The sequence below is a fragment of the Bombina bombina genome, chromosome 7 (genome assembly GCF_027579735.1).
Source record: "Bombina bombina isolate aBomBom1 chromosome 7, aBomBom1.pri, whole genome shotgun sequence".
NCBI classification, from domain to species: Eukaryota; Metazoa; Chordata; class Amphibia; order Anura; family Bombinatoridae; genus Bombina; species Bombina bombina.
In genome coordinates, this window is record NC_069505.1 from 433,406,458 (window position 1) to 433,434,023 (window position 27,566).

At 42.4% G+C, this 27,566-nt stretch overlaps 1 protein-coding gene across 2 annotated transcripts in view; it reads right to left on the reverse strand.

Moving 5' to 3' along the window:
• The window catches only part of UBN2 (ubinuclein 2), a 265,262-nt gene that overhangs the window by 153,121 nt on the left and 84,575 nt on the right, over positions 1–27,566 (reverse strand). For both annotated transcript variants that reach the window (XM_053721337.1, XM_053721336.1), the window contains one exon: positions 8,393–8,536. In XM_053721337.1, coding sequence (XP_053577312.1) covers positions 8,393–8,536 — 144 coding nt within the window. The remainder of the gene's footprint in view (positions 1–8,392; positions 8,537–27,566) is intronic.

The following is a 27,566-nucleotide window of genomic DNA, read 5'->3' on the forward strand; positions in this document are numbered from 1 at the left end:
CATGCACAGTTGTAGTGGTCTGAGATGAAAGCGAGCAAACGGGATGATATCCATTGCTGCTACCATTAGTCCAATGACTTCCATACACTGAGCCACTGATGGCCGATGAATGGACTGCAGAACTCGGCAAGTATTTAGAATCTTTGATTTTCTGACCTCCGTCAGAAATATTTTCATGTTTACCGAGTCTATCAGAGTTCCCAGGAATGGAACTCTTGTTTGTGGAACTAGTGAACTCTTTTCTACGTTCACTTTCCAACCGTGAGTTCTTAGAAATGACAACACGATGTCCGTGTGAGATTCGGACAGATAAGTTGACGCCTGGATCAAGATATCGTTCAGATAGGGCGCCACCGCTATGCCTCGCGGCCTGAGAACCGCTAGAAGGGACCCTAGAACCTTTGTGAAGATCCTGGGAGCCGTGGCCAACCCGAAGGGAGGAGCCACAAACTGATAATGTTTGTCCTGAAAGGCAAATCTTAGGAATTGATGATGATCCTTGTGGATGGGAATGTGAAGGTACGCATCCTTCAGGTCCACAGTGGTCATATATTGACCCTCCTGGATAATTGGCAAAATTGTACGAATGGTCTCCATCTTGAACGATGGGACTCTGAGAAATTTGTTTAGACATTTGAGATCTAAAATTGGTATGAAGTTTCCCTCTTTTTTGGGAACCACGAATAGATTTGAGTAGAACCCCTGCCCCTGTTCCAGTTCTGGAACTGGGCAAATTACACCCATTGTGTAGAGGTCTTTAACACAGCGTAAGAACGCCTCTCTTTTTGTCTGGTCTACAGGCAAACGTGAAAGATGAAATCTCCCCCTTGGGAAAAAATCTTTAAATTCCAGCTGGTACCCCTGGGTCACAATTTCTAATGCACAGGGATCCTGTACATCCCTTGCCCAAGCCTGAGCAAAGAAAGAGTCTGCCCCCTACTAGATCCGGTCCCAAATCGGGGGCCGCCCCTTCATGCTGTCTTGGTAGCAGCAGCGGGCTTCCTGGCTTGTTTACCTTTATTCCAGGCCTGGTTAGGTCTCCAGACCGACTTGGATTTAGCAAAGTTCCCTTCCTGCTTAGTGGTGGAAGAGGAAGCAGAGGATACTCCTTTAAAATTTCGAAAGGAACCAAAATTATTTTGTTTACTCCTCATCTTGAGGGACTTGTCCTGAGGTAGGGCGTGACCCTTACCTCCAGTAATGTCAGAGATTATTTCCTTCAGCTCAGGCCCGAATAGGGTCTTACCTTTGAAGGGAATCGATAACAGCATAGATTTAGACGATACGTCAGCAGACCACGACTTTAGCCATAACGCTCTGCGCGCCAGAATGGCAAAGTCTGCGTTTTTCGGCTGCTAATTTTGCAATTTGAAAAGCAGCTTCAGTAATAAATGAATTGGCTAATTTAAGAGCCTTTATTCTGTCTAAAATGTCCTCTAAAGGTGTCTCTACCTTCAGAGACGACTCCAGGGCGTCAAACCAAAAGGCAGCTGCAGTAGTTACTGAAACAATGCAGGCTGTAGGCTGTAAGAGAAAACCATGGTGAACAAATAGTTTCTTTAGAAGGCCCTCTAATTTTTTATCCATAGGGTCTTTAAAAGCACAATGGGTATAGTTGTACGCTTGCCAGGAGTCCCGTATGGTGTCAGATATAGGAAACATTTTCTTAAAGTTAGGAGGGGGAGAAAATGGTATACCTGGTCTATCCCATTCCCTCTTAATTTCCGAAATTCTCTTAGGAACCGTAAAGACATCCGTGTAAGTAGGAACTTCTAAATATTTGTCCATTTTACACAATTTTTCTGGGGGAATTGTGCTAGGGTCACAATCATCCAGAGTCGCCAAAACCTCCCTGAGGAACAGGCGGAGGTGTTCCAGTTTAAATTTAAAGGACGTGACGTCCGAATCTGTCTGAGGTAATAAATTCCCTGAGTCTGAAAGTTCTCCCTCAGACATAAAATCCCTAACCCCCAAATCAGATCATTGTGAGGGTGCATCGGAAATAGCCACTAAGGCATCAGAGGGTTCCGTATTTACAGTAATACCTGACCTACTGCGTTTACCCTGCAAACCTGGCAGTTTAGATAGTACCTCTGTAAGGGTAGTAGACATCACTGCAGCCATATTTTGCAAAGTAAAAGAAGTAGACGCACTAGAAGTACTTGGCATCGCTTGAGTGGGCGTTAAAGGTTGTGACACTTGGAGAAAATTAGATGGCATATCCTGATTCTCTTCAGACTGAGAATCATCCTTAGGCACACTTTAATTTCCTAAAATATGTTCTTTACAGTGTAGGGCCCTTTCAGTACAAGAAGGACACAATGTAAGAGGGGGTTCCACAATGGCTTCTAAACACATAGAACACTGACTTTCTTCAATGTCAGACATGTTGAACAGACTAGTAATAACAGCACAAGTCGTTAATCTTTATTATATAAGAAAAACAATTCAGTAAAAAAACGTTACTGCGCCTTTAAGAGCAAAAAGTGAACGCAGATCTTCCAAAAGTGCTAAAACGTTATGCAAATTAGATAATTTTGGCACTGAAAGCACCTAATGTGCAATCGGATATTGCACCACAAGAGATTATGAGATTTAACCCTTTAAATCAATTGTTTAACCCACAAACACAACGTTATGCAGAAAAAAAGTTCAAACCGCCTCTGCACTTCAGCTGTGGCGCCTACCTGACCCAAAGGTCAGTTCAAACGATCCAGACTTGCTCCACAAAACAATCTCACAGTCTGGTCCCAACCGGAGTAAATGGCCGCTGCTCTCTCTGGCTCTAACTGCACACTGAGGCGCGAAAAGTAGGCCCCGTCCATCATGTCTGATACAATATGAAACTAACACAGCCAGCCGCATGGGAAGCGGTCTTGAGCAAAAATGACCATGCCTAAAAATGATGTGCCATGTGAACCCCCAAAAACAAACATATCAGCCCTGATAAGCCTCCTCTTTAATAAAAATAGCGGTTTCTAGGCTGCCCCAGTGTCTAACCATAGCCCTTAAGTGTCCCTTGCTGAAGTCTCTCACAAGGATCAATATACACAGGAGTACAGTACCACGCTACCCGGACTACTGCTTACCCCTTTTCCAATTTAGGAAATATGACAGCCAATTCTGATCCACCAAGTCTCCTCAGAATATAAATGACTGCACATACCTCAATGCTGCTTGCAGCAGGAAACGTTCCCCACACTGAAGATTTCTTGTACATCTCTGCCAATCTTGTGGGAAAAACAACATGGATCTCAGTTACAACTGCTGAGATCATCAAACTCAAGGCTGAATTCTTCTTCTATGTCCTGCCTGAGGAAAACAGTACTCTCCGGTACCATTTAAAATAAAAAACTCTTGATTGAAGAAACTAAAAACTATAATTTTATCACCACTTAAACTTTACCCTTCCTATTACTAGCACAGGCAAAGAGAATGACTGGGGGGAGGAGTTAAGGAAGGAGCTATATAGCAGCTTTGCTGTGGTGCTCTTTGCCACTTCCTGTTAACAGGAGGATTATATCCCACAAGTAAGGATGAAACCTGTGGACTCGGTATATCTTGTAAAATAAATACTTTATCCTTAAAAGTATTAACCCCTAGTCTCCTTGCCACAATGAGTGCCTGCGTCCTGCCTAAAATATCCTTCCCCAGGATACATACATACAGATATATGTCCAAGATATTATTGCATTCTTCTACATAAGTGCCAGTCCCCCAAAACATAGAAGACAAAGGACTTGCCTGTATCTAGTTGTCCGGCAGTAGGACAGCCTACCCGGTATTAGAGGATGCCACTCCTCACGGAGACCTGTAGAAAAAAGAAAGAACAGAGTAAACCTACTCTGGCTTTCTATACCCTGGGCAGCAAATGTGAGGAAAATGCAGCAAGGCCCACCTTACAAGTTCCCCACTGCATAAAAGCCACCACTGCCCTGCTATAGAGACTAACGTGGAGTACAGCTAGACCAAATCTTGAGAGGAAAGATCAGAGCAAACCTACTCTGGCTTTCAAAATAATAAAATCTTGTTTGAAGTGAAATAAACACCAAAACGTAACCTCCTCCTTGCACCTAAGGCAAAGAAAATTACTGGGGGTTGTGGGAAGGGAAGTGATACTTAAAGTGAATGTAGATTTTGATGCTAAAGTGCAGAGTTTTTAAAAATTCGATTAAAAACAGGGTCACTTTAATTCATCAAAATTTACATTTCACTTGTTGTGAAAAAAAACCTACCTTTTAAACTTGACAGCCGCTCTAGCTTCCCCCGGTCGTCGCAACCCACTTCTGACGTCAGAAATGATGGATCGGTCATCCTTTAATCACGGCTTCCCCCAGGGGAATCAGTGTCTGATTCAACGCCGTGATTGGAGGAAGCCAGATCCCTCCTTTTAGACCCACGAAGAGGCTTTGCGGCAGGCGGAAGAAGCTTGAGCGGCTGTCAAGATTAAAAAGGTAAGTATTTTCACAACACAATTGAAATGTAAATTTTGATGAATTAAAGTGCCCCTGTTTTCAATTGAATTTTTAAAAACCGGGCACTTTAGCATCAAAATTTACATTCACTTTAACAGCTTAGCTGTGGTGCTCCTTGCCTCCTCCTGCTGGCCAGGAGTGATATTCCCAACAGTAATTGATGATGCCGTGGACTCACCCTATCTTAAGAAAGAAAAACAGAATTTATGCTTACCTGATAAATTACTTTCTCCAACGGTGTGTCCGGTCCACGGCGTCATCCTTACTTGTGGGATATTCTCTTCCCCAACAGGAAATGGCAAAGAGTCCCAGCAAAGCTGGTCACATGATCCCTCCTAGGCTCTGCCCACCCCAGTCATTCGACCGACGGACAGGAGGAAATATATATAGGAGAAATCATATGATACCGTGGTGACTGTAGTTAGAGAAAATAATTCATCAGACCTGATTAAAAAAACCAGGGCGGGCCGTGGACCGGACACACCGTTGGAGAAAGTAATTTATCAGGTAAGCATAAATTCTGTTTTCTCCAACATTGGTGTGTCCGGTCCACAGCGTCATCCTTACTTGTGGGAACCAATACCAAAGCTTTAGGACACGGATGATGGGAGGGAGCAAATCAGGTCACCTAAACGGAAGGCACCACAGCTTGCAAAACCTTTCTCCCAAAAATAGCCTCCGAAGAAGCAAAAGTATCAAATTTGTAAAATTTGGCAAAAGTGTGCAGTGAAGACCAAGTCGCTGCCTTACATATCTGGTCAACAGAAGCCTCGTTCTTGAAGGCCCATGTGGAAGCCACAGCCCTAGTGGAGTGAGCTGTGATTCGTTCAGGAGGCTGCCGTCCGGCAGTCTCATAAGCCAAACGGATAATGCTTTTAAGCCAAAAGGAAAGAGAGGTAGAAGTCGCTTTTTGACCTCTCCTTTTACCAGAATAAACAACAAACAAGGATGATGTTTGTCTGAAATCTTTAGTAGCCTCTAAATAGAATTTTAGAGCACGGACAACGTCCAAATTGTGTAATAAACGCTCCTTCTTTGAAACTGGATTCGGACACAAAGAAGGTACAACTATCTCCTGGTTAATATTTTTGTTAGAAACAACTTTAGGAAGAAAACCAGGCTTAGTACGCAAAACCACCTTATCTGCATGGAACACCAGATAAGGAGGAGAACACTGCAGAGCAGATAACTCTGAAACTCTTCTAGCAGAAGAGATTGCAACCAAAAACAAAACTTTCCAAGATAGTAACTTAATATCTACGGAATGTAAGGGTTCAAACGGAACCCCTTGAAGAACTGAAAGAACTAGATTTAAACTCCAGGGAGGAGTCAAAGGTCTGTAAACAGGCTTGATCCTAACCAGAGCCTGAACAAATGCTTGAACATCTGGCATAGCTGCCAGTCGTTTGTGTAGTAAGACAGATAAAGCAGAAATCTGTCCCTTTAGAGAACTTGCAGATAATCCTTTCTCCAAACCTTCTTGTAGAAAGGATAGAATCTTAGGAATCTTTATCTTGTTAAATGGCAATCCTTTGGATTCACACCAACAGATATATTTTTTCCATATTTTATGGTAAATTTTTCTAGTTACGGGCTTTCTAGCCTGAATCAGAGTATCAATTACAGAATCTGAAAACCCACGCTTTGATAAAATCAAGCGTTCAATCTCCAAGCCGTCAGCTGGAGGGAAACCAGATTCGGATGTTCGAATGGACCTTGAACAAGAAGGTCCTGTCTCAAAGGTAGCTTCCATGGTGGAGCCGATGACATATTCACCAGGTCTGCATACCAAGTCCTGCGTGGCCACGCAGGAGCTATCAAGATCACCGAAGCCCTCTCCTGATTGATCCTGGCTACCAGCCTGGGAATGAGAGGAAACGGTGGGAATACATAAGCTAGGTTGAAGGTCCAAGGTGCTACTAGTGCATCTACTAGAGTCGCCTTGGGATCCCTGGATCTGGACCCGTAGCAAGGAACCTTGAAGTTCTGACGAGACGCAATCAGATCCATGTCTGGACTGCCCCATAATTGAGTTATTTGGGCAAAGATTTCCGGATGGAGTTCCCACTCCCCCGGATGGAATGTCTGACGACTCAGAAAATCCGCTTCCCAATTTCCCAGTCTCATAAGCCAAACGTCTATAACTAGAAAAGGCCCCCATCTGAAAAAGGTGTCCAACACAGTGCCTGCCATTTTTCTAAACAATCCCCAAGATTATAATAACCATTATTAGTTAGAATCTGCATAATATGCCTAGTAAAGCAATCGTTTTAGCCCAGAAAAATGTCTACCAGTTTTTTAAGCCCTTTTTGAAGCCCTTTATTCTTTTATGTTTAACTAAGAAAATGGCTTACCGGTCCCCATGAGGGGAAATGACAGCCTTCCAGCATTACATGGTCTTGTTAGAAATATGGCTAGTCATACCTTAAGCAGAAAAGTCTGCTAACTGTTTCCCCCAACTGAAGTTACTTCATCTCAACAGTCCTGTGTGGAAACAGCAATCGATTTTAGTAACTGTCTGCTAAAATCATCTTCCTCTTACAAACAGAAATCTTCATCCTTTTTCTGTTTCAGAGTAAATAGTACATACCAGCACTATTTTAAAATAACAAACACTTGATAGAAGAATAAAAACTACATTTAAACACCAAAAAAACCTCTTAACCATCTGGCAAAGAGAATGACTGGGGTGGGCGGAGCCTAGGAGGGATCATGTGACCAGCTTTGCTGGGACTCTTTGCCATTTCCTGTTGGGGAAGAGAATATCCCACAAGTAAGGATGACGCCGTGGACCGGACACACCAATGTTGGAGAAATAGGTTTCCTATCCCTTTAAACAGAAAAGGTTAAACATAAGTATACGTAAGCACACATAAAAGTGTCTGAGTAAGAGAAGACAGATTAGACGTGTTTACACACAAACCACGTAGAGCCAATGCTAAGGACAAAGTAACACTGGGATTACAGGTCTACTACAAAACACAAACAGGACTAGTATAAAATGATCTGCTGGATGCATATGGAGATCTGGAAGTGGATCTCCTACAATGTACGCAGGGCCGGATTTACAGCCTAGGTGCCTGTAGGCACCAAAATCTAAAGTGCCCCCCACGCGTTCCCGGTTCACATGTCTGAACCTATAGATACATCCTAAAATTTTATAGAATTATTTTACAGCAGCTGCTAATTTTGCCACATAAAAGGAAAAACACTCCAGACAGTATTTGCCCAGTATGATGAGATTCCAGACAGAATAGTATTTGTTTTTATATAATTTATACAAGAAAAGTGCAGGTTGTCTAGACTGGCGCTTCATTTAGAAACTTTGCTGACCAAGCCTGCAATGTGTAGAATCAACCAAGGGCCAGTTTTTTTTTTTTATCCTGTGCAACAGCCCTGGCATTTTGCATTTTAGCAATTATACTCATACCTATGGTATTTTATATGAAAGACTACCCTCTGACTGTACAATCTGTCATTTTGATTTTGACAGCCGCTGCTGCAGCTGATACATGCCCACTGTGTACTCAGAGCGCTCTGTAATAGCGCACAAATAGTCACTCACTGTCACTCCCCATAAAAGAACCAACCCCCACACACTTACTCTCAGGCTGCTCTGTCCGCATTCACTGGAGAAACTGACCGGCCAGTGTGGCGTTGATCTTTGTTTAGGGCAAGGTTATTATCTACTATAGCGAGTGAGGGCAGGAAGAGGTGTGCAGAAAAGGCATATGGAGCAGAGATACAGGCGCCCCTCTATGGAAGGCGCCTGTAGGCACATGCCTACTCTGCCTAATGGTAAATCCGGCCCTGAATGTACGCAGATTACTAAAGAAAAAATGCACAGCGCTCAGTGGGACTATCAGAAATCCACCAGCTACAGTGCAACCACCAGCTACATCCCTGACCCCACTCACCGGGACTGCATCCAACCCTTGGGCCACAAAGGCTTCACTTCCGTCTCCATGAAGGTCTTGAGATAATCCTCTACAGTCTGGCTTTTATTGGGTTCAAGTTCATAACACCCCAGCTTGATCTTCACAAGGTTACAAAGGAGATTCCTATGAGGAGGCAGAAACACAAAAATAAATGAATTTGCCGACCTGACTTGAGCAATCACGTGACATTGTTCTGAAAGCAAACTACTCATCCTCATAACACCGTTCCATACAGCGGCATTATCCTAACACCGTTCCATACAGCGGCATTATCCTAACACCGTTCCATACAGCGGCATTATCCTAACACCGTTCCATACAGCGGCATTATCCTAACACCGTTCCATACAGCGGCATTATCCTAACACCGTTCCATACAGCGGCATTATCCTAACACCGTTCCATACAGCGGCATTATCCTAACACCGTTCCATACAGCGGCATTATCCTAACACCGTTCCATACAGCGGCATTATCCTAACACGTTCCATACAGCGGCATTATCCTAACACCGTTCCATACAGCGGCATTATCCTAACACCGTTCCATACAGCGGCATTATCCTAACAACCGTTCCATACAGCGGCATTATCCTAACACCGTTCCATACAGCGGCATTATCCTAACACCGTTCCATACAGCGGCATTATCCTAACACCGTTCCATACAGCGGCATTATCCTAACACCGTTCCATACAGCGGCATTATCCTAACACCGTTCCATACAGCGGCATTATCCTAACACCGTTCCATACAGCGGCATTATCCTAACACCGTTCCATACAGCGGCATTATCCTAACACCGTTCCATACAGCGGCATTATCCTAACACCGTTCCATACAGCGGCATTATCCTAACACCGTTCCATACAGCGGCATTATCCTAACACCGTTCCATACAGCGGCATTATCCTAACACCGTTCCATACAGCGGCATTATCCTAACACCGTTCCATACAGCGGCATTATCCTAACACCGTTCCATACAGCGGCATTATCCTAACACCGTTCCATACAGCGGCATTATCCTAACACCGTTCCATACAGCGGCATTATCCTAACACCGTTCCATACAGCGGCATTATCCTAACACCGTTACATACAGCGGCATTATCCTAACACCGTTCCATACAGCGGCATTATCCTAACACCGTTCAATACAGCGGGCTATTATCCTAACACCGTTCCATACAGCGGCATTATCCTAACACCGTTCCATACAGCGGCATTATCCTAACACCGTCTCCATACAGCACGGATTATCCTAACACCGTTCCATACAGCGGCATTATCCTAAACACCGGTTCCATACTGCGGCATTATCCTAACACCGTTCCCATACAGCGGCATTATCCTACCCACCGTTCCTTACAGCGGCATATTTCTAACACAGTTTTCCTACACCGTTCATACAGCGGCATTATCCTAACCACCGTTCCATACAGCGGCATTATCCTTAACACCGTTCCATACTGCGGCATTATCCTAACCACCGTTCCATACAGCGGCATTATCCTAAACCACAGTCTCCACTACAGCGGCATTATCCTAACCACCGTTACATTCAGCGGCATTATCCTAACATCCGTTCCCCATACAGCGGCACTTATCCTAACACCGTTCCATACAGCGGCATTATCCTAACACCGTTCCATACAGCGGCATCTATCCTAACACCCGTTCCATACAGCGGCATTATCCTAACACCGTTCCATACAGCGGCATTATCCTAACACCGTTCCATACAGCGGCATTATCCTAACACCGTTCCATACAGCGGCATTATCCTAACACCGTTCCATACAGCGGCATTATCCTAACACCGTTCCATACAGCGGCATTATCCTAACACCGTTCCATACAGCGGCATTATCCTAACACCGTTCCATACAGCGGCATTATCCTAACACCGTTCCATACAGCGGCATTATCCTAACACCGTTCCATACAGCGGCATTATCCTAACACCGTTCCATACAGCGGCATTATCCTAACACCGTTCCATACAGCGGCATTATCCTAACACCGTTCCATACAGCGGCATTATCCTAACACCGTTCCATACAGCGGCATTATCCTAACACCGTTCCATACAGCGGCATTATCCTAACACCGTTCCATACAGCGGCATTATCCTAACACCGTTCCATACAGCGGCATTATCCTAACACCGTTCCATACAGCGGCATTATCCTAACACCGTTCCATACAGCGGCATTATCCTAACACCGTTCCATACAGCGGCATTATCCTAACACCGTTCCATACAGCGGCATTATCCTAACACCGTTCCATACAGCGGCATTATCCTAACACCGTTCCATACAGCGGCATTATCCTAACACCGTTCCATACAGCGGCATTATCCTAACACCGTTCCATACAGCGGCATTATCCTAACACCGTTCCATACAGCGGCATTATCCTAACACCGTTCCATACAGCGGCATTATCCTAACACCGTTCCATACAGCGGCATTATCCTAACACCGTTCCATACAGCGGCATTATCCTAACACCGTTCCATACAGCGGCATTATCCTAACACCGTTCCATACAGCGGCATTATCCTAACACCGTTCCATACAGCGGCATTATCCTAACACCGTTCCATACAGCGGCATTATCCTAACACCGTTCCATACAGCGGCATTATCCTAACACCGTTCCATACAGCGGCATTATCCTAACACCGTTCCATACAGCGGCATTATCCTAACACCGTTCCATACAGCGGCATTATCCTAACACCGTTCCATACAGCGGCATTATCCTAACACCGTTCCATACAGCGGCATTATCCTAACACCGTTCCATACAGCGGCATTATCCTAACACCGTTCCATACAGCGGCATTATCCTAACACCGTTCCATACAGCGGCATTATCCTAACACCGTTCCATACAGCGGCATTATCCTAACACCGTTCCATACAGCGGCATTATCCTAACACCGTTCCATACAGCGGCATTATCCTAACACCGTTCCATACAGCGGCATTATCCTAACACCGTTCCATACAGCGGCATTATCCTAACACCGTTCCATACAGCGGCATTATCCTAACACCGTTCCATACAGCGGCATTATCCTAACACCGTTCCATACAGCGGCATTATCCTAACACCGTTCCATACAGCGGCATTATCCTAACACCGTTCCATACAGCGGCATTATCCTAACACCGTTCCATACAGCGGCATTATCCTAACACCGTTCCATACAGCGGCATTATCCTAACACCGTTCCATACAGCGGCATTATCCTAACACCGTTCCATACAGCGGCATTATCCTAACACCGTTCCATACAGCGGCATTATCATAACACCGTTCCATACAGCGGCATTATCCTAACACCGTTCCATACAGCGGCATTATCCTAACACCGTTCCATACAGCGGCATTATCCTAACACCGTTCCATACAGCGGCATTATCCTAACACCGTTCCATACAGCGGCATTATCCTAACACCGTTCCATACAGCGGCATTATCCTAACACCGTTCCATACAGCGGCATTATCCTAACACCGTTCCATACAGCGGCATTATCCTAACACCGTTCCATACAGCGGCATTATCCTAACACCGTTCCATACAGCGGCATTATCCTAACACCGTTCCATACAGCGGCATTATCCTAACACCGTTCCATACAGCGGCATTATCCTAACACCGTTCCATACAGCGGCATTATCCTAACACCGTTCCATACAGCGGCATTATCCTAACACCGTTCCATACAGCGGCATTATCCTAACACCGTTCCATACAGCGGCATTATCCTAACACCGTTCCATACAGCGGCACTATCCTAACACCGTTCCATACAGCGGCACTATCCTAACACCGTTCCATACAGCGGCATTATCCTAACACCGTTCCATACAGCGGCATTATCCTAACACCGTTCCATACAGCGGCATTATCCTAACACCGTTCCATACAGCGGCATTATCCTAACACCGTTCCATACAGCGGCATTATCCTAACACCGTTCCATACAGCGGCATTATCCTAACACCGTTCCATACAGCGGCATTATCCTAACACCGTTCCATACAGCGGCATTATCCTAACACCGTTCCATACAGCGGCATTATCCTAACACCGTTCCATACAGCGGCATTATCCTAACACCGTTCCATACAGCGGCATTATCCTAACACCGTTCCATACAGCGGCATTATCCTAACACCGTTCCATACAGCGGCATTATCCTAACACCGTTCCATACAGCGGCATTATCCTAACACCGTTCCATACAGCGGCATTATCCTAACACCGTTCCATACAGCGGCATTATCCTAACACCGTTCCATACAGCGGCATTATCCTAACACCGTTCCATACAGCGGCATTATCCTAACACCGTTCCATACAGCGGCATTATCCTAACACCGTTCCATACAGCGGCATTATCCTAACACCGTTCCATACAGCGGCATTATCCTAACACCGTTCCATACAGCGGCATTATCCTAACACCGTTCCATACAGCGGCATTATCCTAACACCGTTCCATACAGCGGCATTATCCTAACACCGTTCCATACAGCGGCATTATCCTAACACCGTTCCATACAGCGGCATTATCCTAACACCGTTCCATACAGCGGCATTATCCTAACACCGTTCCATACAGCGGCATTATCCTAACACCGTTCCATACAGCGGCATTATCCTAACACCGTTCCATACAGCGGCATTATCCTAACACCGTTCCATACAGCGGCATTATCCTAACACCGTTCCATACAGCGGCATTATCCTAACACCGTTCCATACAGCGGCATTATCCTAACACCGTTCCATACAGCGGCATTATCCTAACACCGTTCCATACAGCGGCATTATCCTAACACCGTTCCATACAGCGGCATTATCCTAACACCGTTCCATACAGCGGCATTATCCTAACACCGTTCCATACAGCGGCATTATCCTAACACCGTTCCATACAGCGGCACTATCCTAACACCGTTCCATACAGCGGCATTATCCTAACACCGTTCCATACAGCGGCACTATCCTAACACCGTTCCATACAGCGGCATTATCCTAACACCGTTCCATACAGCGGCATTATCCTAACACCGTTCCATACAGCGGCATTACCCTAACACCGTTCCATACAGCGGCATTATCCTAACACCGTTCCATACAGCGGCATTATCCTAACACCGTTCCATACAGCGGCATTATCCTAACACCGTTCCATACAGCGGCATTATCCTAACACCGTTCCATACAGCGGCATTATCCTAACACCGTTCCATACAGCGGCATTATCCTAACACCGTTCCATACAGCGGCATTATCCTAACACCGTTACATACAGCGGCATTATCCTAACACCGTTCCATACAGCGGCATTATCCTAACACCGTTCCATACAGCGGCATTATCCTAACACCGTTCCATACAGCGGCATTATCCTAACACCGTTCCATACAGCGGCATTATCCTAACACCGTTCCATACAGCGGCATTATCCTAACACCGTTCCATACAGCGGCATTATCCTAACACCGTTCCATACAGCGGCATTATCCTAACACCGTTCCATACAGCGGCATTATCCTAACACCGTTCCATACAGCGGCATTATCCTAACACCGTTCCATACAGCGGCATTATCCTAACACCGTTCCATACAGCGGCATTATCCTAACACCGTTGCATACAGCGGCATTATCCTAACACTGTAGCATACAGCGGCATTATCCTAACACCGTTACATACAGCGGCATTATCCTAACACCGTTACATACAGCGGCATTATCCTAACACCGTTACATACAGCGGCATTATCCTAACACCGTTACATACAGCGGCATTATCCTAACACCGTTACATACAGCGGCATTATCCTAACACCGTTACATACAGCGGCATTATCCTAACACCGTAGCATACAGCGGCATTATCCTAACACCGTAGCATACAGCGGCATTATCATAACACCGTAGCATACAGCGGCATTATCCTAACACCGTAGCATACAGCGGCATTATCATAACACCGTTACATACAGCGGCATTATCCTAACACCGTTACATACAGCGGCATTATCCTAACACAGTAGCATACAGCGGCATTATCCTAACACCGTAGCATACAGCGGCATTATCATAACACCGTAGCATACAGCAGCATTAGCATAAAACCATTACATACAGCAGCATTAGCATAACACCGTTACATACAGCAGCATTAGCATAAAACCATTACATACAGCATTATCATAACACCGTTACATACAGCATTATCATAACACCGTTACATACAGCATTATCATAACACCGTTAGATACAGCAGCATTATCATAACACCATTACATACAGCAGCACCCGCATAACACCGTTACATACAGCGGCATTATCCTAACACCGTTACATACAGCGGCATTATCCTAACACCGTTACATACAGCGGCATTATCCTAACACCGTAGCATACAGCGGCATTATCATAACACCGTAGCATACAGCAGCATTATCATAACACTGTTACATACAGCATTATCATAACACCGTTACATACAGCATTATCATAACACCGTTACATACAGCAGCATTATCATAACACCGTTACATACAGCAGCATTATCATAACACCATTACATACAGCAGCACCCGCATAACACCGTTACATACAGCAGCACCCCCATAACACCGTTACATACAGCAGCATTATCATAACACTGTTACATACAGCAGCATTATTATAACACCATTACATACAGCAGCATTATTATAACACCATTACATACAGCAGCATTATCATAACACCGTTACATACAGCAGCATTATTATAACACCATTACATACAGCAGCATTATCATAACACCATTACATACAGCAGCATTATCATAAAACCATTACATACAGCATTATCATAACACCGTTACATAGCATTATCATAACACCGTTACATACAGCATTATCATAACACCGTTACATACAGCATTATCATAACACCGTTACATACAGCAGCACCCCCATAACACCGTTACATACAGCAGCATTATCATAACACCATTACATACAGCAGCACCAGCATAACACCGTTACATACAGCGGCATTATCCTAACACTGTTACATACAGCGGCATTATCCTAACACCGTTACATACAGCGGCATTATCCTAACACCGTTACATACAGCGGCATTAGCATAACACCATTACATACAGCAGCATTATTATAACACCATTACATACAGCAGCATTATCATAACACCGTTACATACAGCAGCATTAGCATAAAACCATTACATACAGCATTATCATAACACCGTTACATACAGCATTATCATAACACCGTTACATACAGCAGCATTATCATAACACCATTACATACAGCAGCACCCGCATAACACCGTTACATACAGCAGCACCCCCATAACACCGTTACATACAGCAGCATTATCATAACACTGTTACATACAGCAGCATTATTATAACACCGTTACATACAGCAGCATTATTATAACACCGTTACATACAGCAGCATTATCATAACACCGTTACATACAGCAGCATTATTATAACACCATTACATACAGCAGCATTATCATAACACCATTACATACAGCAGCATTATCATAAAACCATTACATACAGCATTATCATAACACCGTTACATACAGCATTATCATAACACCGTTACATACAGCAGCACCCGCATAACACCGTTACATACAGCAGCATTATCATAACACCATTACATACAGCAGCACCAGCATAACACCGTTACATACAGCGGCATTATCCTAACACTGTTACATACAGCGGCATTATCCTAACACCGTTACATACAGCGGCATTATCCTAACACTGTTACATACAGCGGCATTAGCATAACACCATTACATACAGCAGCATTATTATAACACCATTACATACAGCAGCATTATCATAACACCGTTACATACAGCAGCATTATTATAACACCATTACATACAGCAGCATTATCATAACACTATTACATACAGCAGCATTATCATAAAACCATTACATACAGCATTATCATAACACCGTTACATACAGCATTATCAGAACACCGTTACATACAGCATTATCAGAACACCGTTACATACAGCATTATCAGAACACCGTTACATACAGCAGCATTATCATAACACCATTACATACAGCAGCACCAGCATAACACCGTTACATACAGCGGCATTATCCTAATACTGTTACATACAGCGGCATTATCCTAACACCGTTACATACAGCGGCATTATCCTAACACCGTTACATACAGCGGCATTAGCATAACACTGTTACATACAGCGGCATTATCATAAAACCATTACATACAGCATTATCATAACACCGTTACATACAGCATTATCATAACACCGTTACATACAGCATTATCATAACACCGTTACATACAGCAGCATTATCATAACACCATTACATACAGCAGCACCCCCATAACACCGTTACATACAGCAGCATTATCATAACACCGTTACATACAGCAGCATTATTATAACACCATTTCATACAGCAGCATTATCATAACACCGTTACATACAGCAGCATTATTATAACACCATTACATACAGCAGCATTATCATAACACCGTTACATACAGCAGCATTATTATAACACCGTTACATACAGCAGCACCCGCATAACACTGTTACATACAGCAGCACCCGCATAACACTGTTACATACAGCAGCACCCCCATAACACCGTTTCATACAGCAGCACCCGCATAACACCGTTACATACAGCAGCACCCGCATAACACCGTTACATACAGCACCACCCGCATAACACCGTTACATACAGCAGCACCCGCATAACACCATTACATACAGCAGCATTATTATAACACCATTACATACAGCAGCATTATTATAACACCATTACATACAGCAGCATTATTATAACACCATTACATACAGCAGCATTATCATAACACCGTTACATACAGCAGCATTAGCATAAAACCGTTACATACAAATCTTGCTGAAGCATCACAGCTTTGATACTATCGCCTAGATTTAGAGTTTTGCGTTAGAAGGGGTGCGTTAGCTACGCGTGTCTTTTTTCCCCCGCACCTTTTAAACAACGCTGGTATTTAGAGTTCTCTGAAGGGCTGCGCTAGGCTCCAAAAAGGGAGCGTACAGGCATATTTACCGCCACTGCAACTCTAAATACCAGCGTTGCTTACGGACGCGGCCAGCTTCAAAAACGTGCTCGTGCACAATTTCCCCATAGGAAACAATGGGGCAGTTTGAGCTGAAAAAAAACCTAACACCTGCAAAAAAGCAGCGTTCAGCTCCTAACGCAGCCCCATTGTTTCCTATGGGGAAACACTTCCTAAGTCTGCACCTAACACCCTAACATGTACCCCGAGTCTAAACACCCCTAACCCTACACTTATTAACCTCTAATCTGCCACCCCCGCTATCGCTGATCCCTGCATTTTATTATTAACCCCTAATCTGCCACTCCGGACACCGCCACAACCTACATTATACCTATGTACCCCTAATCTGCTGCCCCTAACATCGCCGACCCCTATATTATATTTATTACCCCCTAATCTGCCCCCCCCCCACGTCGCCGCTACCTTACCTACACTTCTTAACCCCTAATCTGCCGACCGAACCTCGCCGCCACTATAATAAATGTATTAACCCCTAAACCGCCTCACTCCCGCCTCAAAAAACCCTATAATAAATTTTATTAACCCCTAATCTGCCCTCCCTAACATCGCCGACACCTAACTTCAAGTATTAACCCCTAATCTGCCAACCGGACCTCGACGCTACTCTAATGTATTAACCCCTAAAGCTAAGTCTAACCCTAACACCCCCCTAAGTTAAATTTAATTTATTTTGTTAGATAAAAATCTCTTATTAAATAAATTAATCCTATTTAAAGCTAAATACTTACCTGTAAAATAAACCCCAATATAGCTACAATATAAATAATAATTATATTGTAGCTATTTTAGGATTTATATTTATTTTACAGGCAACTTTGTATTTATTTTAACTAGGTACAATAGCTATTAAATAGTTAATAACTATTTAATAGCTACCTAGTTAAAATAATTACAAAATTACCTGTAAAATAAATCCTAACCTAAGTTACAATTAAACCTAACACTACACTATCAATAAATTAATTAACTAAACTATCTACAATTAAATCAACTAAACTAAATTACAAAAAAGAAAAAAAAGATTACAAGAATTTTAAACTAATTACACCTACTCTAAGCCCCCTAAAAAAATAAAAAAGCCCCCCAAAATTAAAAAATGCCCTACCCTATTCTAAAATAAAAAGTAAACAGCTCTTTTAAATTAACAGCCCTTAAAAAGGCCTTTTGCGGGGCATACCCCAAAGAAAAACATAATTTATGTAAGAACTTACCTGATAAATTCATTTCTTTCATATTAGCAAGAGTCCATGAGCTAGTGACGTATGGGATATACATTCCTACCAGGAGGGGCAAAGTTTCCCAAACCTCAAAATGCCTATAAATACACCCCTCACCACACCCACAAATCAGTTTAACGTATAGCCAAGAAGTGGGGTGATAAGAAAAAAGTGCGAAAGCATAAAAAATAAGGAATTGGAATAATTGTGCTTTATACAAAAAAATCATAACCACCACAAAAAAGGGTGGGCCTCATGGACTCTTGCTAATATGAAAGAAATGAATTTATCAGTTAAGTTCTTACATAAATTATGTTTTCTTTCATGTAATTAGCAAGAGTCCATGAGCTAGTGACGTATGGGATAATGACTACCCAAGATGTGGATCTTCCACGCAAGAGTCACTAGAGAGGGAGGGATAAATGAAAAAAATCCACACCCAAAATAAAGTTTAAATCTTATAATGAAAAAAAAATGAAATTATAAGCAGAAGAATCAAACTGAAACAGCTGCCTGAAGTACTTTTCTACCAAAAACTGCTTCAGAAGAAGAAAACACATCAAAATGGTAGAATTTAGTAAAAGTATGCAAAGAAGACCAAGTGGCTGCTTTGCAAATCTGATCAACTGAAGCTTCATTCCTATACGCCCAGGAAGTAGAAACTGACCTAGTAGAATGAGCTGTAATCCTTTGAGGCGGAGTTTTACCCGACTCGACATAGGCATGATGAAACAAAGATTTTAACCAAGATGCCAAAGAAATGGCAGAAGCCTTCTGACCTTTCCTAGAACCGGAAAAGATAACAAATAGACTAGAAGTCTTTCGGAAATCCTTAGTAGCTTCAACATAATATTTCAAAGCTCTAACTACATCCAAAGAATGCAACGACTTTCCCTTAGAATTCTTAGGATTAGGACACAATGAAGGAACCACAATTTCTCTACTAATGTTGTTAGAATTCACAACCTTAGGTAAAAATTTAAAAGAAGTTCGCAACACCGCCTTATCCTGATGAAAAATCAGAAAAGGAGACTCACAAGAAAGAGCAGATAATTCAGAAACTCTTCTAGCAGAAGAGATGGCAAAAAGAAACAAAACTTTCCAAGAAAGTAATTTAATGTCCAGCGAATGCATAGGTTCAAACGGAGGAGCTTGAAGAGCCCCCAGAACCAAATTCAAACTCCAAGGAGGAGAGATTGACTTAATAACAGGTTTTATACGAGCCAAAGCTTGTACAAAACAATGAATATAAGGAAGACTAGCAATCTTTCTGTGAAAAAGAACAGAAAGAGCAGAGATTTGACCTTTCAAGGAACTTGCAGACAAACCTTATCCAAACCATCCTGAAGAAACTGTAAAATTCTAGGAATTCTAAAAGAATGCCAAGAAAAATTAAGAGAAAAACACCAAGAAATGTAAATCTTCCAGACTCGATAATATATCTTCCTAGATACAGTTTTACGAGCCTGTAACATAGTATTAATCACAGAGTCAGAGAAACCTCTATGACTGATAATCAAGCGTTCAATCTCCATACCTTTAAATTTAAGGATTTGAGAACCTGATGGAAAAAAGGACCTTGCGATAGAAGGTCTGGTCTTAACGGAAGAGTCCACGGTTGGCAAGTGGCCATCCGGACAAGATCCGCATACCAAAACCTGTGAGGCCATGCTGGAGCCACCAGCAGAATAAACGAACGCTCCTTTAGAATCTTGGAAAAAGAACTATAGGCGGAAAGATATAAGCAGGATGATACTTCCAAGGAAGTGACAATGCATCCACTGCTTCCGCCTGAGGATCCCTGGATCTGGACAAATACCTGGGAAGCTTCTTGTTTAGATGAGAAGCCATTAGATCTATTTCTGGAAGTCCCCATATTTGAACAATCTGAAGAAATACCTCTGGGTGAAGAAACCATTCGCCCGGATGTAGCGTTTGGCGACTGAGATAATCCGCTTCCCTATTGTCTATACCTGGGATATGAACCGCAGAAATTAGACAGGAGCTGGATTCCGCCCATACAAGTATTCGAGAGACTTCTTTCATAGCCAGAGGACTGTGAGTTCCTCCTTGATGATTGACATATGCCACGGTTGTGAAGAGGCCACGACTGAAAATTGCACGGAGTTCCAAAATGTTGATTGGTAATATCACCTCCTAAGATTCCCAAACCCCTTGTGCTGTCAGAAACCCCCATACAGCTCCCCAACCTGTCAGACTTGCATCTGTTGAGATCACAGTCTAGGTTGGAAGAACAAAAGAAGCCCCCTGAACTAAACGATGGTGGTCTGTCCACCACGTCAGAGAGTGTCGAACAATCGGTTTTAAAGATATTAATTGAGATATCTTTGTATAATCCCTGCACCACTGGTTCAGCATACAGAGCTGAAGAGGTCGCATGTGAAAACGAGCAAAGGGGATCGCGTCCAATGCAGCAGTCATAAGACCTAGAATTTCCATGCATAAGGCTACCGAAGGGAAAGATTGAGACTGAAGGTTTCGATAAGCTGAAACCAATTTCAGACGCCTCTTGTCCGTCAGAGACAGAATCAAGAACACTGAATCTATCAGGAAACCTAAAAAGGTTACCCTTGTCTGCGGAATCAAACGAACTTTTTGGTAAATTGATCCTCCAACCATGTTCTTGAAGAAACAACACTTCTAAAAGACTGGAAAGGTTCTTTCTAGTGAAAATGAGCAAAGGGAATTGAATCCAATGCTGTGGCCATAAGACCTAAAACTTCTATGCATATATAGCAACTGAAAGAAATAATAGAGACTAAAGGTACCGATAGACGGAACCCAATAACATTATCCATTGTCTGATAGAGACAAAGACAGTGACACAAACTATCTGGAAACCTAAAAAAGGTGACCCTTGTGTGAGGAATCAAGAGCTTTTGAAAAAAAGATCCTCTAACTATGTCCTGAAGAGCAAATGAATCATATGAGATTCCGCATCCTCAGAAAATAATCTGAATGAAAACAGAAAAATGAAAATATGCATTTATTGTATCTAATGAAAACAAATAATGCTATCAATGACCATAAAAAGGCAAAATAGTTTGAATAAAACTCCAAAACCCGGTTCCTCAAAAAGAACTGGAAGAAATACCCCAGAAGATTCCAGGTCTGAGCAGCGCTTGAACCCCATGGGTGCCCAGCCATGCTTCAACAGTACCCAAAATATATAGGACAGAAACACATTTAAAGAAAGTGTTCGCCTTACTGGAATAAAATCAAAGAAATGTGGACAAAATAAATTTCAAAGAAGCCTTAACCTGCCCCTTACCAGCCAAGTTGGAATACGGCACGTACATCGCAAAATTAGGGAGCTGATTTCGAACTCCAATTATAGACATGTTACTTGGGAAAGAACTCAGGAATTCGTTCCTTAATAAGAACAACCAAACCAGTATAAGCTTAAAGTTTTAGTCTTAGAACTCAATCTTGAAGCCCAGAGTAACAGTTAAGAATTGAATCCAATTATAAAACAAATAATTGATTATCTTAGAACAAAAGAAATATGGATTTTTTTTTTTTTTTTTTAAATCACAAAATTCTTCTAGCTAAAAAAGCTAAAGACATAGATTAACCCTCATTTGCGAAAATATTCAATAAAATGAAGACACAAATGAAATTATTAGCATGATAGTCCAGTTTGAAGGACCAGCCAATACAGTGGACTTGCATAATCAATAAATGCAAAACAACAAGACAAATGCAACAGCACCTAGTCTTGTAAATGTTGTCCCTTTAACAATGCTAAAATAAATCATAATCTGATATTTGATCTTAAAGTAAACAGAGAAAATGAAGCAATTGCAATATCCAAATAAATCACAGGACCAAGAAAAGTACCTGAAACTAAATAATTTTCCATAAATAAGATACAACTATCTAAAGGAAAATAAATACTATTTTGCTATAGAAACAATAGCATAATTAGTAGAATTAGAGATAGCCCCAATAAATTGGAGAACCCTCCAAATTGAGTTTAACTGCTGGCAAAGAATATAGTTTAAAACCTTTGAAGAAGGAATAAAAGAAAATTCTCAGCCTATTCCATTCCCTAGTATAGGGAATTGGAAAGAAAACCTCTGAAAACACAGAAGAAATAAATAGGCAGAAATAATGTCAGCTAGTCTTAAAGAACTAGTTACCTTAATATCCAAAATAATCAACACCTTTTCAACAAAGAACAAATGTACTTTAATAATAGAAAAATAATAAAAAAGTAGATTTGTTAGTGTCAATATCTGATGAAGAAAATTTCTGAAAGAGAAAAAAACATCATCAGAGAAGGATAAATCAGTATGTTGTTGGTCATTTGAAACTTCAATAATTAAAAAAGAAGTGAAAAAGACCTAAAAATTTTATTAGAAGGCACGAAGTCAGACAAAGCCTTTAACATAGAATCAGAAAAATATTTCTTATAAATCTTCTAAATATTTCTTGTAAGAAAGGAAATATATAAAGCATAAATACTAATGGATTCCGCATGTAAAAGTATAACATAATAACTTATTACAAACCATATCTAAAGATAAACATTTTATAACATTTAAAATAAATGAACTTAGCTTTGGTAGAACTGAAACTCAGTTAAGCGTTTTTCCAGAAGTGGCTTCTGATTCAGAGTCAATCTGAGACATCTTGCAATATGTAATAGAAAAAACAACATATAAAGCAAAATTGATCAAATTCCTTAAATGACAGTTTCAGGAATGGGAAAAAAATGCCAATGAACAAGCTTCTAGCAACCAGAAGCAATAAATAATGAGACTTAAATATTGTGGAGACAACAATGACGCTCGAATTTTTTAGCGCCAAAAAAGCCGCCCACATTATTTGGCGCCGGTAACGCCGACATTTTTTGGCGCAAAACGTCAAAAAAATGACGCAACTTCCGGCGACACGTATGACGCCGGAAATGACAAGAAAATTTTTGCGCCAAGAAAGTCCGCGCCAAGAATGACGCAATAAAATTAAGCATTTTCAGCCCCCGCGAGCCTAACAGCCCACAGGAAAAAAAGTCAAATTTTAAGGTAAGAAAAAATTGAATTATTCATATACATTATCCCAAATATGAAACAAGGAACGTTGAACATCCTGAATCAAGGCAAATAAATGTTTAAACACATATATTTAGAACTTTATATAAAAGTGCCCAACCATAGCTTAGAGTGTCACAGAAAATAAGACTTACTTACCCCAGGACACTCATCTACATGTAGTAGAAAGCCAAACCAGTACTGAAACGAGAATCAGTAGAGGTAATGGTATATATAAGAGTATATCGTCGATCTGAAAAGGGAGGTAAGAAATGAATCTCTACGACCGATAACAGAGAACCTATGAAATAGACCCCGTAGAAGGAGATCATTGAATTCAAATAGGCAATACTCTCTTCACATCCCTCTGACATTCACTGCAGACTGAGAGGAAAACCGGGCTCCAACCTGCTGCGGAGCGCATATCAACGTAGAATCTAGCACAAACTTACTTCACCACCTCCACAGGAGGCAAAGTTTGTAAAAACTGATTTGTGGGTGTGGTGAGGGGTGTATTTATAGGCATTTTGAGGTTTGGGAAACTTTGCCCCTCCTGGTAGGAATGTATATCCCATACGTCACTAGCTCATGGACTCTTGCTAATTACATGAAAGAAACGGCTCTTTTGCATTTAAATAAACATACAATACCCCCCCCCAACATTACAACCCACCACCCACATACCCCAAATCTAACCCAAACCCCCCTTAAATAAACCTAACACTAAGCCCCTGAAGATCTCCCTACATTGTCTTCACCACGCCAGGTATCACCGATCCGTCCAGAAGAGGGTCCGAAGTCTTCATCCTATCCGGCAAAAAGAGGTCCAGAAGAGGCTCCAAAGTCGCCATCCTATCCGGCAAGAAGAGGACATCCGGACCGGTAGACATGTTCATCCAGGCGGCGTCTTCTATCTTCATCCTTCTGGCGCGGAGCGGGACCATCTTGAAGCAGCCGACGCGGATCCATCCTCTTCTTCCGGCGACTCCCAACGAATGAAGGTTCCTTTAAGGGACGTCATCCAAGATGGCGTCCCTCGAATTCCGATTGGCAGATAGGATTCCATCAGCCAATCGGAATTAAGGTAGGAAAAATCTGATTGGCTGATCCAATCAGATTGAGCTTGCATTCTATTGGCTGATCTAACAGCCAATAGAATGCGAGCTCAATCTGATTGGATCAGCCAATCGGATTGAACTTGAATCTGATTGGCTGATTCAATCAGCCAATCAGATTTTTTCCTACCTAAATTCCGATTGGATGATAGAATCCTATCAGCCAATCGGAATTCGAGGGACGCCGTCTTGGATGATGTCCCTTAAAGGAACCTTCATTCGTCGGGAGTTGCCGGAAGAAGAGGATGGATCCGCGTCGGCTGCTTCAAGATGGTCCCGCTCCGCGCCGGAAGGATGAAGATAGAAGACGCCGCCTGGATGAACATGTCTACCGGTCCGGATGTCCTCTTCTTGCTGGATAGGATGAAGACTTCGGACCCTCTTCTGGACGGATTGGTGATACCCGGCGTGGTGAAGATAAGGTAGGGAGATCTTCAGGGGCTTAGTGTTAAGTTTTTTAAGGGGGGTTGGGTTAGATTAGGGGTATGTGGGTGGTGGGTTGTAATGTTGGGGGGGTATTGTATGTTTATTTAAATGCAAAACAGCCGTTTCTTTGGGGCATGCCCCGCAAAAGGCCCTTTTAAGGGCTGGTAAGGTAAAAGAGCTGTTTACTTTTAATTTTAGAATAGGGTAGGGAATTTTTTTATTTTGGGGGGCTTTGTTATTTTTTTAGGGGGCTTAGAGTAGGTGTAATTAGTTTAAAATTCTTGTAATCTTTTTTTATTTTTTGTAATTTAGTTTAGTTGATTTAATTGTAGATAATTGTAGATAGTTTAGTTAATTTAATGATAGTGTAGTGTTAGGTTTAATTGTAACTTAGGTTAGGATTTATTTTAACTATTAAATAGTTATTAACTATTTAATAGCTATTGTACCTGGTTAAAATAAATACAAAGTTGCCTGTAAAATAAATAGAAATCCTAAAATAGCTACAATATAATTATTCGTTATATTGTAGCTATATTAGGGTTTATTTTACAGGTAAGTATTTAGCTTTAAATAGGATTAATTTATTTAATAAGAGTTAATTTATTTAGTTAGATAAAAATTATATTTAACTTAGGGGAGTGTTAGGGTTAAACTTAGCTTTAGGGGTTAATACATTTATTAGAGTAGCGTCGAGGTCCGGTCGGCAGATTAGGGGTTAATACTATTTATTATAGGGGTTTTGAGGCGGTTTAGGGGTTAATACATTTATTATAGTGGCGGCGAGGTTCGGTCGGCAGATTAGGGGTTAAGAAGTGTAGGTAAGGTAGCGGCGACGTGGGGGGGGGGGCAGATTAGGGGGTAATAAATATAATATAGGGGTCGGCGATGTTAGGGGCAGCAGATTAGGGGTACATAGGTATAATGTAGGTTGTGGCGGTGTCCGGAGTGGCAGATTAGGGGTTAATAATAAAATGCAGGGATCAGCGATAGCGGGGGTGGCAGATTAGAGGTTAATAAGTGTAGGGTTAGGGGTGTTTAGACTCGGGGTACATGTTAGGGTGTTAGGTGCAGACTTAGGAAGTGTTTCCCCATAGGAAACAATGGGGCTGCGTTAGGAGCTGAACGCTGCTTTTTTGCAGGTGTTAGGTTTTTTTTCAGCTCAAACTGCCCCATTGTTTCCTATGGGGAAATTGTGCACGAGCACGTTTTTGAAGCTGGCCGCGTCCGTAAGCAACGCTGGTATTTAGAGTTGCAGTGGCGGTAAATATGCCTGTACGTAATAAGTGTAGGTAGGTAGCGGCGACGTTGGGGGGGGGGGGGACAGATTAGGGGGTAATAAATATAATATAGGGGTCGGCGATGTTAGGGGCAGAAGATTAGGGGTACACAGGGATAACGTAGGTGGCGGCGGTGTGCGTTCGGCAGATTAGGGGTTAAAAATTTTTATTAGTGGCGGCGATGTGGGGGGACCTCGGTTTAGCGTTACATAGGTAGTTTATGGGTGTTAGTGCACTTTAGAGCACAGTAGTTAAGAGCTATATAAACCGGCGTTAGCCCAGAAAGCTCTTAACTCCTGACTTTTTTCTGCGGCTGGAGTCTTGTCGTTAGAGTTCTAACGCTCACTTCAGCCAAGACTCTAAATACCAGCGTTAGAAAGATCCCATTGAAAAGATAGGATACGCAATGGACGTAAGGGGATCTGCGGTATGGAAAAGTCACGGCTGGAAAGTGAGCGTTGGACCCTTTCCTGACTGACTCTAAATACCAGCGGGCGGCCAAAACCAGCGTTAGGACCCCCTAACGCTGGTTTGGACGGCTAACGCAGAACTCTAAATCTAGGCGTTTGTATATTCAGGACGGATTGTCTCTGGATATTTGTTATGGAGCTGTAATTCATAATAAAGATAAATTAAGGGGGGGGAGTGGCAAGTCTGAGAACAGACTCCGATGTTATGGCGATTGTGCCGTTATAGAAGCACTTGGTGAGAACAGCTAATATGTAAAGGCTTCATTAGAATGGCTCATCTAGATGGGGAGGATACACGGCTGTTACGGAGGGTTACATAAACTAGTAAGTTACATATTCATTGCATTTTGTGTAAGGACAGAAGATTCCTAAGGCACAAAGCAGAC